The 11789-nt window shown below is 47.4% G+C and overlaps 1 protein-coding gene across 2 annotated transcripts; it reads right to left on the bottom strand.

Annotated features, from left to right (window-relative positions):
- Positions 1–292: 292 nt before the first annotated feature.
- ccdc177 (coiled-coil domain containing 177) lies at positions 293–6989 on the bottom strand. 2 transcript variants are annotated; one of them, XM_036543112.1, is made up of 3 exons: positions 6626–6989; positions 2490–5963; positions 293–778 (listed from the first exon to the last, which is right to left on the bottom strand). In XM_036543112.1, the coding sequence occupies exon 2, from the start codon at positions 5955–5957 to the stop codon at positions 3369–3371; it is 2589 nt and encodes an 862-aa protein (XP_036399005.1). In that variant the 5' UTR covers positions 5958–5963; positions 6626–6989; the 3' UTR covers positions 293–778; positions 2490–3368. The 2 variants fall into 2 exon arrangements, with proteins under 2 accessions (XP_036399005.1, XP_036399006.1); XM_036543113.1 differs by having other exon boundaries at positions 6746–6989.
- Positions 6990–11789: the final 4800 nt, after the last annotated feature.

The following is an 11789-nucleotide window of genomic DNA, read 5'->3' as shown; positions in this document are numbered from 1 at the left end:
AAAATGGAGCAGGCTAAATTTGACGTGAGACTGAAGGCATCTGCTGGCTGCTGCTGTTAAAAATGAATTTTCTAGGACCCAGAATCCCTGCCTCCCTACTGAGGAGCAGGCCTTGCTCCCTTTTCCTGTTTTGACACTCAGTCAAAGACTCTACAGGCCTGTATTACTGAACCTTTGAAGAGTTTGCTTGCACAAATACACCCACAGATAACATATAAAGACTCATATTAAGAGACAGACGGCCAATAACAATGTAACTAAACAATGAAAAATTTTTATTTTCGTCCTTTTTATTACACGTTGTATTTATATGGTTGAACTTCTAAAAATGATTCCGTTGTTTGAATTAATGCAAATGACAGACCATACTATACAGCCCAGTGGTACTCTCAGCAGCTAAAGTAAGACATCTCAATGCCACTACATCAGATGCATTCCACTCAGTCTTCAACTGGGAATAAACACATGACTCAATGATCTCAATGTGGATGACATGTTCACACATGGGACCGAATGATGATTTTTTTTTTTTTTCATGTGTAACCTTCACAGCAAAGCAGGTGTGCTTGGAGAAGACTGTAAACTTTTAATACTATAGCATTTACTTTAATCCATTCCACAGTGGACAAATGTCACTACAAGTCAGGGCCAGTTATGCTAAGTTACTGTCACTGAGCAGTTTGGCTCTGGAACCATAGCGGTGGAATAATGGTGTGGACTGTAGAGGGTGCAGGGTACAGAGGCAGAAATTTTCTCCTTTTCCAAGTACTGTGGCACACTGGAAAAAGAAAGACAGAGCATGAGCAGATAAACCACAAAGTATTTCACAGAACACAAAACGTAGAATAACTACTCCTCCCTGTGTGAAGATGATTACTGTGCAGACTGAAGGGTAACTCTGCTGGTTCTCATAAAAGGGCAAATTTACAATGCCAGCTTGTGGATTTTTCCCATTAAATATGGATTGCATGTTCATAAACCAGTAGGGCGCCCCAGATGGTGTATCAAACTTGGGGTCAAATGCAAGTGCGTTTTATACCTGTTAAATGTGAACTCGGTGCATTTTCCCCTGAATTTGGATATTTTCTCAAGCAAACCAGAATGCTGTTTTTCATTTCAGTATTTTATCTGGAACTATCTGTGTCTGTGCCGGTTTAAGTCCGAGCGTGTACTTTATTGTTACATCTGGATTGTAATGTGTTGACATGGACCGTTGGAAGCCATTATATTAATTTAATTTCAGTTTTATGGAGGGCATGAATTTTTTGGGGCCAGACAACAGATGTATTAATGACTGAATATCCCGAGTAATCCTTAAAAAGTATTCGCAGGGATTTCATTTATCCCATTTTGTGGTCTACTTGTGAGTATTCACTTTCTAATACCAAAATGCTTATTTACACATTATTGCAAGTATTATTTAGATTATTAACATTACTTACAAGGCATCTGCACTGGTATTTCTACAGTCCTTCAATGGGTATACAGAATTATAAAAAAAAAATGCCTTTGACCCCAGACTCACGTGTACACATGAACCAAAGCCGTATGGAGGAGCAGACACTCTAACTAATGTGCATATGAAATTCATCACAGGGCTGGTTTACAGTAAATTATGTCCAGGAATGTGCTGGGAGCTTCAGGGTGCAGCATCTGTTGCACGCAGATGCCCGTCAAACGCAGATGTGGAGAATCGCTTGCCAGAAAATACTCTGGATGAGACAGCAGAGTGAACCCGAACACAAAAAAAATCGGAAACTAGAATCAACCCGAGGCGCTGCCCCTTAGATCCCCCCCCCCCCCCCCCCCCCAACAGCATCCCCCTCACGTTCCCAGGCTCCCTTGTGTGCTTAGCCCTGACTTCAATAAGGCACAGCTTCAGCTCTGTTGCTTATTTCCATGGCAACAGCTGCATCTGAGGGCAAAGCTCCCTCTGTGTTTTTTTTCCCTTTCACTTTAATCAGACAGATTGCTGGATTGTACATGGAGCACTTTCTCTTCTAATTCTTATAGGCTAGGGGAGTGATTTGTGTATATTTGGTGTTTTTTTGCAGCTGTTTATCTCTTTTTTGCCAGTGAACACCACCTCTCTGGCAGTTGGATAGGCCAGCATTCCCAGTAGGGATGTGTGTGGGTGAGTATTTATGTGTAAATTTAATGATAAGACATTGACATATCTAGTTTCTACTCTGAAGTTCCATATGATGTTAATCATGTATATTTTTGGAACGAGGGCAATTTAGAAACACTTTCCATCTAAGGATGGAAAGCCAGCAGACATTCCATATTAATGAAACAGAACCCAAACACCACCACACTCCACTGATTATCTGTTTGGTTTGAGCTAAACGCCAAAGCTCTTCCCTCTCACTCCTATCGTCCATCAAACCCTATCTCCCATAGAATTTTGCATGCAACAGAAAAAAACAAAAACAGAGCATAAGTCAATCTTTAGCACTCGCAGGGCCAAGTAGCCACTTAGCACATACCTGAGCCAGCCAAGCAGCCAGGCTGAGATTGGGGTTGCTCAGTGAACAGCTGGCTTCATCATGTCAGGTTCTCCGTGGTCTTGCTACACCCCGTTTCATGTAGGGAATGGATGGTCACTAGTGATGCACTCCTGCAATGGAACTTCATCAGCAGCAGTGATATACTGATGGCACTCTGCTGACGTCAGTCTCCATACTGTATTTTTGGAGTGGACATAGATGGTTACAGACGAGGAAAACTCTTGCCTCTAACTGCAGCTTAGAGCCTTGTGCACAGATGGCCCCCTCAGGTCCTTTGGCTTATAAACCATTCACTTTTTTCCACTTAAAAAAAAAACTTTAACCAAAGCCAATACAGTTGTCATGGAGCCCTGCTTCCTGGCTTACAATGCCTCTTTTCTATTTCAGGCAGGCTTGCTTTGGTGTGATGGTGAGCTCACTGTGCTGAAGGGACACTGAAGCGTTTCTGCATATACAAAACCAAGGCCGGGAGCCAGCTCTGCCTCATCAACAGTTAATTCATCTTCTGTGCGCCAAACCTGATGACTGCGCACTATCCACCAGAACAGAAGCCCCTCTGAGGGATGCACACACAGCTCAACAGCAGGACGTTCCTTCCCTGTTCGCGTTTCTGAAATGTTCTGTCGGCTTCAGCTGGACATGGTCAGGCTGAAAGCAAGTTCTACCAGATACTAACAAAATGGCAATCTAAGCTTTATTCAAGATGGAGGCGATCACGTGTGAAAGAGTCTGGATATGAAATGTAATCCTACAGAAGACATGGAAACTGCTGTGGTATGAGGGAGAGGTCCACATGGAGCCCAGGCGTGGCCGCTTCCCAACAGGGGGGACGTGGGAACAGTTAGCGTTCCGAGGGGCTTACTTCTCGTCCAGGCTGGCTTTCAGCTGGGCCTCCAGAGCCATCTTATCGAAGGTGCGCATGTTGGTTTCCTCGCGCACGCGGTCTCTCACGTGGAAGGAGGCGCGGGCCACGGAGCGGGCGCTCTCCAGCACGGCGCGCTTCTCCCGGAAGATCTGCTCGCTCTTCTCCAGCTTCCTCTCGATGGACTGGAGCAGCTCCATGCGGCGCTGGTGCTCCTCCTCCTCCACGCGCTGCCGGTTCAGCCGCTGCAGCTTCTCCTTCTCCTGCCGGCTCTGCACCGCCCTCAGCGCCTTCTCCTTCGCCCGCTCCTCCGCCACCTGGGCGGCCTGCTGCGCCCGCCGCTCCGCCTCCCTCGCCCGCGCCTCCAGCTGCTCCTGCTGCTGCCGTTCCCGCCGCTCCGCCGCCCGCCGCGCCTTCTGTATCTGCTGCTCCTCGCGCTTGGCCTTCTCCCGCAGCTCCTGCCCGCGCCGCTCCACGATCTGCTCGTACTTCTCGGAGGAGCGGCTCAGCTTCTCCTCGATGGCCCGCCGGGCCGTCTCGCGCTCCTCCGCCTCGCGCCGGGCGATCTCCCGCAGCAGGGCGGCGTGGCGCCTCTTCTCGGCGCGGTTCAGCCCGCGCCGCTCCTCCTGGGCCTGGTGCTCGCGCTCCTGCTTCTTCAGCTCGGCCATGGAGAGCTTCTCCCGCAGCAGCAGCTGCTCCTGCTCCTGCACGGCCACCCGCTCCTCCTCCAGGGCCCGCAGGTTCTGCTCCTGCAGCAGCTTCTTCTGCCTCTCCTCGCGCGCCGCCTGCCGCAGCCTCTCCTGCCGGCTGCGCTCCTGCTGCTCCGCCAGCTCCCGCCACCTCTCCTCGCTCTCCGCCGCCTGCCGCAGCTTGGCGGCCGCCGCCTCCCGCTCCTGCTGGGTGAGGCGCTGCTGGCGGCTGGACACCTGGGAGTGCCATGCCCGCTGGCAGTGCTGCACGGCGCGCTGCTTCTCGCGGTCCTCCCGCTCCCGCCGCAGCTCCTCCAGCCGCCGCTCACTGTCCCACTGCAGGTGCGCCACGTAGCGCGTCTGGCTCATAATGTCCTCCTCCTGGTGCTTGGCCAGCATCAGGGCGGCGATCTTGCGGTCCCGCTCTGACACGGCCTTCAGCCCGCGCCGCTTCACCTCCTTGACGATGCGCTCCACCTTCTGAGTGGTCTGCGGCGAGTGGCTGAGGTCTCCCAGGCTCAGGCTGCGGCCCATCAGGGAGTTGAAGGTGGCCACGGTGCGCGCCCGCGGGCTGGAGGCCTTGGCCCAGCGCTCCTGGTCCCGGGACCCTTCCCAGCTGTAGGAGGACGAGGCACCCGACTCCGAGGAGGTACGGGTGGTGGTGGTGGTTGTTGTGGTGGAGGAGCACGTCGCCTCCCGTCTCCGCTGGAGAGACTCCAGCGAGTGACTCTTCCCCCGTTTTTTTGGCTGGGAGGCTGGGTAGCCATTGGTGTGAGCGAACAGGGAGCATGAAAGGCCGTTAACTGACCTCGCAGTTGTGCTGGTGACGGTGGCTGGTATTGAGGTGTTCGACACAGCCGGTGTCAGAGAGGTGGGAGCTCTGGTGACAGAGGCAGCAGGCTTTGATGATGACCTGGGAAACGTATTGGCAGGTTTTGCTGTGGAACTAGAAACCCTTGCAGCAGCAGGTCCCAGACCTAATGGGACTTGTTTGGTGGTCACACTTTTTACTGAGGAAGCAGCAGAGGAGGGCTGACTAGAGGGAAGAGTTTTTGACTCTGATTCAGAGACCATGGGGAAGGTTTTCGTTGGTTTGCCAGAACCAGTCAGGACAGATTTAGAAAGTGGAACTGAGCTAGTCGGGACAGTTTTTGGGGGCTGACCAGAGCCGGTTGGGATGTTTTTAGAGGGTGGACCAGAATCAGTTATGACAGTTTTAGACGGCTGAGCAGAGGCAGTTAGGACAGTGTTAGAGGCTTGGCCAGCGGTTGTGCTGACTGAAGCTGAGGAACTTCCTACTAGACATGAGGATGTGGTGCTGCTGCCGCTAGTGGCACTTAAGTTTAGGATCCGTCTCTTCTCCTCTCTGATGATCCTCTCTCTCTCCTCCCGGCACTGCCTCAGCTTGGTGTGCCTGTCCCTCTCGTACACCTCGAACAGCCCCGTGGCTACCCGCATGGAGCGGCCCGGCGCTTCGTGGGCGAAGTCGGCGAGTGGGCGGGGCAGCAGCTCCACGGGCTTGACCCCGCAGCGCGCGCAGGCCTCCAGGGAGCGCGGGCTGGTCAGCACATAGCGGCTGCCCTCCGCGTCTGGCGAGTCGAAGTTGTACAGGTCGAGGTGCAGCTTGGGGGACTGCTCCCGCTCCCGGCTCTGCTGCTGCTGCTGCTGCTGTTGCTGCTGCGGCTGCTGGGGCCTGCTCTGAGAGGGCGGCTCAGGCCCAGGCCCCGGCGTGGGCTCGGGCTCCGGAACCGCGCCGCTCTCCACGCCCTCCTCCGCTGTCCCCGCCCCACCCCCATTCTGCTCAGGCATGCAGGGCGCCTCGGAGCCTGCGCTGGGCGTCTCGAGCCCTGGGCCCTTCCTCTTCCCCTGCTCTTCTGTCTCTGAAGGGTCAACCATGGCTGGCTGAGAGGGAAGGAGAGAGAGAGGGAGCAGGAGGGAGATATACATGAGGGGAATTGGATAAAATCGAGGCAGATTTTAATCGGGAGGGGATTAAACTGTGCAGTACGGAGCTTAAAACTCTGCTGCAATCTGTGGGCGAGGGATCTGCTGTGGCTCTAACACGCATGCATATTTTATGCACTGTCTGCTTGTGCTGAGTCCTCCTTGTTCCTGGCCTTCTGAGAATTACATAAGCCCAACCTGTGATACATCATAAGCGTCTATGCCATTTGAAATTATTCTCATCCACGGAGGCCGCAATATACAATGTTCTTGCACACATGCAAAAACATGCGTGCAAGAACAATCACACACACACCCATACACACCCAATTTAAAGTTTCTATTACATGCATCAAATTGTATTTTGCTTTTTCATTTTAGTGACAATCAGTCTTGAAAACAAAATAACCCTCCCCAAAACAGGCTACGACAAAACAAAAACAACCACTACACGATAGCGATTCCTGCCGCATCGTTCTGTTTCTACGAAGCTGTTCAATAACGATACAAACACAAACAAGCCGCATTTTGACATACAAAGCTACTTCCCCACATATCACACAAGGACATATTTATCCATTGATTTATGATGCATGGAATCCTGTGTGAAAATGACTGACCTTCCCAGTCGCCGACTGTTTTCAGAACCAATGCTTTGTTCCAAGCGTGTCCTGATATCGTCCCTTCCTCACTCGGCATAATATCAGGTTAGAGAAAAAATTACTCAGCCGTCGACCCACCGATAAAATATGGCAGTCTCGGTCACGCAGACACGAAACAGACGGTTCCCCTCTCCGCTTGTGGCTGGAGATTGTTGCAAAACGGAGCCCTTTTGCCCAGATACGTTCGGATTTTACTGGGTAAACAGGATCCGGATCACTTCAGCTCTCTCATCACGGTTCTCCACCTGCCAATTCCCGCAGCACTTGCATCACTCCTGCACTCGCATCCTCGCCCCGCCTCCCCGCCACCAGATACTAAGAATATCGCACATGTCCCTTTGTCCGTTCGCGCAGTCACATCTCCTGCTCGCTCACAGTGGCACTTTCTATATTGGCGTAACCAGCAGCACTCTCGTGAATTCTGACTTTTATCCTCCACGCTAAAATAGAAAGCTTTTTGAAGGAAGAGCAACAAAATATTCTGAACTCACACAAATTTTACTTCACACATATTATTCTCTCACAAACAGATCGGGTACATAAATCCCTCAAGCTAGCAAATTCTATATGAATTTGAAAAGCCACGTGGAAAGGATGGTGTTGTGTTATTTGTTTCTGAGAATTATTTATTTTGTTCTAATTCTCAAAATTGACTTAATATCGTTTAATCTTTATAGATGGGCTTCTTATATTTAATTTCTTGCTATTTTTATTTTGTACTTCAGCCAAGAATCTTGAAGCATGGTCTATACATAGGTGACAAAACTTTATAATGGATGGGCATTACATATAATAAAATATAATAAGTAATTTATTATTCTTAATATTATTATTATTATTATTTACCACGAAGGAGTATTGCTGTGGAGGTGCATCAGACAGTTTAAGTGCTGTGTATGGAGAAATTTTACGTGAAATATGAATATGAAAATTTGACAAAATGTTAGGGTAGGAATTAGGCTGGGTTTGTACAATTAGCGAAGGGAAGACAGATGGAGAAGCATTGATGAGATTGTATTGAAAGCAGTATACCCTAACTCCATAACCCTCATATGAATATACCACACTAGCTATTGTGCGATACCGTGAGTGTTTATATAAACTTTATATAGTTCTAATTGAAGTGTAAATGCCTGCTATGTAAAGGTATATAACCGGGTATTGACATTTTATATTGGACCAAGGAGTAAGTAAATTTCCTGTACGTTATGCCTCTATTTGAGTAAAAAATCTATCCATTTTCAGTTTATATTTAGCTACTTTTCTTACACAAACAGTTCTACATAATAGTAGACGATATTTCCCTTCCCGTACATGTAAACCGCCTGTCTCCATCATAAAATACCTCCTGTCCTGTGATAAGCAAGGATATCCACTAGGGGGTGCCTCACGCACGCGTTGTCAAGTTTCCTTCGACGAAAATTGCTGTGCTTGGAAAGAGGTTTATAGGTGAATTAATATGCGGGAGCTGTAAAATGGGCTCTCATGTTAGCCTGATGGGATCAATTGGAATATGGATGTATTGGAAAATGGAATTGGAATATTGCAATATAAAGATATTCGTATGAAATCAGTTCTTGATCTTCTTCAGTTTAACAACTGTGGAATGGATGATGTGTAATGAGTTTCTTTTCCTCAGGTGGCAAAATTACAGTCAATAACAGTGGCTCTCAGATAAGGGTTAGAATTGTTATTAACCACTCCATGCAACCCCTATAAATGACATAAATGAAACATACATGCATAAATATTATCACATTTTTAATTTAGCATGGTTTCTCAGGTGTATTAACCTTGTCATGAACAAACTATTTTGAACCATATAACCTCTTAAGGCCACTGTAGAGCTGATTGATGTGACTTTGTTGGTGGAGTTTCTCACCTATCCTGACACATTGCATGAGGAATCTGCAAAAAGCATTCAGAAATCCACCTCAAGAGGCCTAATGCTTTCTGCCTGGATTTCAATGCATAAATCACATCAAATACTTACCAGACTGGACACTCCAGATTGTTATTTTATTGAGAGAAGTCTGCCAAAGAATACTGGTTGACTTTTTGGTTTTAATTATCTTTAATGTGTAATTATTTCACTGCCTCTCCAGCCAACGCTTTGAGTGAAAATAGCTAAAAAGTTCCCCCTTTTTCTCTGCCTGTCTCTCTCTTTCTCAGACACACACGTACACAGCAAACGGTATCATTTATAATGACATTCCTACAATGCCAAAATTGATAAATATTTTTGAAATCCAGTAGGGATTTTTCCAGTGCTTAAGGTTTTTGTTTATAAAAAGGCAAGTTCACTTCACCCTTGCAGTGTTGCTCAGAGTGAAGTCATTGTTCTGTTGAAGACACTCTTGGAGAAATATTTTGGCACAATAAAGACGAGGGAGGCTTGACTTTTGCACATATATACATGGAATTATTATATCTTTTTAATGAAAGAGAGACTGATGTAAATAACCACAGCAAATATTATAATGTATGACCAAGGCATTTTGTTAAAAATGTACAGTAACTGGCACATGACATCTTTTAGGCAACACACCGGAACAGGCGAAAAGGTAATAAATTGGTACTGACATGCAGACACAGCAGAAATACTGCGAGCCATAAAAAGGTATGTTAAACATGGGGACAGTAAATACCACTTACACATTCTATTGAACATTGGATTTGTGGTGCAGATACATCTTTGCACTCACCTGCCCAATCATATTAGACAGGAAACTTCCATACCCCCCTGCCTACCCCCACCTACCATGCCGTCCTTCAATTACCTTCTCCCACCATCTCCCACCTGCCTGCTTTTCCTTGAACCAACAACCCTCACACTGTCCTCAACCCACATCTCCCACCTCCATATGCCACCCCCATGTCCATTCCCACCTTCTATGATCACTGCCTACCAAATGAATCTCTTACCTATTCTCCTCCTACCAGCTCATCCAACTTCCCAACCTGCTCTTTTGTTCATTTTTCCTTCAGTCTCTCATAGATTAAAAAATCCTAACTGGTTATAGGCAGAATCGCACAAAAAGTTGAACATAGACTGACATAGATTAAACTCACCAGCGAGGAATGTTTTTTTTTTTTTGTCAAAGTTTTGAATATGTCTTATTTCATTTTTGGATCTTGGCTGAGTTGAAAGTTAAATTCAGATGTATTCTTACCCAAAGGGACAGAAACCAAAACCTGTAACCTTTTAGATAGATGGGCTCATCTGAAACCCATAAACTAGCACTCCGGTATCTCCTGCACTGCCAAAGCTATTATTGCATTTCTCAACCAGTGGTGCTTTCCTGCTTTCTCATACGCCAATGTCACTTCAATCCACATCACTTCCTAGGATGCAAATTTACACTAAAACTCACTTCTGCTGCTCTTCCAAGCACTGGCTCCTGCCAGTCTGATTCCAGACATGTGGAGTACCTTGTAGCGATCTGTGCAAATGCTCATAAAAACCGTAACAATAGCAACAACTTGCCATCACATAATGTCTGACTCATTCAGGCAATTTCCCTTCAGGAACTCATATCTCGCCTCAGAGCGTCTGCTCAAACCATTGGATATAGACAACTAAAGAGAAAGAAGTGTAAAAAATGCTGCAATTTACCAGAATGTTCACGATTTTTATTATTATTGTTCTTATTTTTGCTTAGGGGATGATTTCTCGAGAGATACCCTCTGATGGACCAGAGTATGCCGAGAGGGGAGAGCGAGCAGGGGAATTCACAGCGCTGACCTGCTAAACTCTTGACCCGGTGTGGGGAACAGTGCGAGTTTAATTGGCCCCGCCCGTGGGCCGTATCAGAGGAGTGGCGAGTAAGTGACCAGAGGGAACGTGCTGGCAAGCTCGTAAAGCGGGCAGGGGGTCTGGGAAGGGGGGCATCAGTGCACAGTTCACTGATGCAGGGGTATGCTCCTCCATCCCGGGCCGGGGGGTCATGGAGAGTTTAGTCCCTCTGCGCGATCAGGGCAGCCCAGTGATCCACCAGTGTCTGTGCAAGTAGGGTCTGTGAGGCTGAGTGGGTGTGTCACCTCCTGAGGGGCAAAGCAGGTTTCTCAAGTATAGGGGCGAAAGAGAACTTTCCTGTACTGTCTCCCACTCTTCCAGCTGAGAGGAATAGATACATTGATAGAGACCAGACAAAGACAATTGACAGCTGTTGCGGTTGGTCAAATGAATACCTGCTGATTTCTTCCCTGCGGAGATGGATTTGGAACATTAAGCAATAGTGTGTTCCCTCCGAATTCATTCACTGTCACCATTCATGCATTACACAGGTGGGCGGACTTAATTGCTTACCGTCAGGTGTATGTGGGCAAAAGCGCGTGGGGGAGAGTCAGAGTGGCTGTGAGTTTGTGTGTGTTTAAGTACGTATGTGTGTGGTCTGTTAATTAATGTAACAGAAGGAACTACAGGGGTCCAGAGCACATTAAAGAGGCATCAGAGTTCTGCTGCTGATCAGAGGATAATGCAGTGATTTACATTCCCATTGATTGCAGCTGGCAAAGTCTGCACAGCCCTGAGTCTGAGGGACTGACAGGAGAGCCCAATGGTAAGACCCTTCCCTCCCCTCTCTGCTACTCCTTCCACAGCTGTCAGAATGGAAAAGTTTGTATTGGCTTAAGTTTTACCCTGTCAAAGCCATCAGAGCATTGAAACAACAGAATGTTTTTAAAAAGGCTATTATATTTCAGTTTTTTTTTCTGCAGGTATAATTCAAATATCAATTTTAATGAAAGCGCCAATGTGTTGGGAGGTATTGTTCCTGCAAATGTTCAAACACCTCCTTAGCACATTCCTCTCCAGTGTAAGATATTAATAATGCTCTCAAAGGCAGAGGCTTACTGGGAAGGTCCAAACCACTGGAGACTACCTATTCTATTTTTTATATGATCAATATTACATTATATTATATGTAAGTCTTCCATTTCTCAGATTGTATCAAATAACCTGAAAAGTGATCATGGTAATCGGTATCTAGATGGTTAATGTCTTAGAGGAGCATTCCATACCATTCCTCATCCCTCTGCTGGCTACTAGAGGCTAGCTTGGCTAGGCTTAGGACCCCGGGGTGCCTGGGCCTGCGGGTCTTGTGAAGGCTGGGACCTTTCA

Source organism: Megalops cyprinoides, chromosome 12, assembly GCF_013368585.1.
Source record: "Megalops cyprinoides isolate fMegCyp1 chromosome 12, fMegCyp1.pri, whole genome shotgun sequence".
In the NCBI taxonomy this organism is placed as follows: domain Eukaryota; kingdom Metazoa; phylum Chordata; class Actinopteri; order Elopiformes; family Megalopidae; genus Megalops; species Megalops cyprinoides.
Note: the sequence above shows the minus strand (reverse complement) of the source record. Positions and strands in the feature narration are given on the sequence as shown.

What these genes read in the sequence shown, in the direction of transcription:
- ccdc177 (XM_036543112.1), bottom strand. Translation starts at nt 5,957, where the DNA reads ATGGTTGACCCTTCAGAGACAGAAGAGCAGGGGAAGAGGAAGGGCCCA.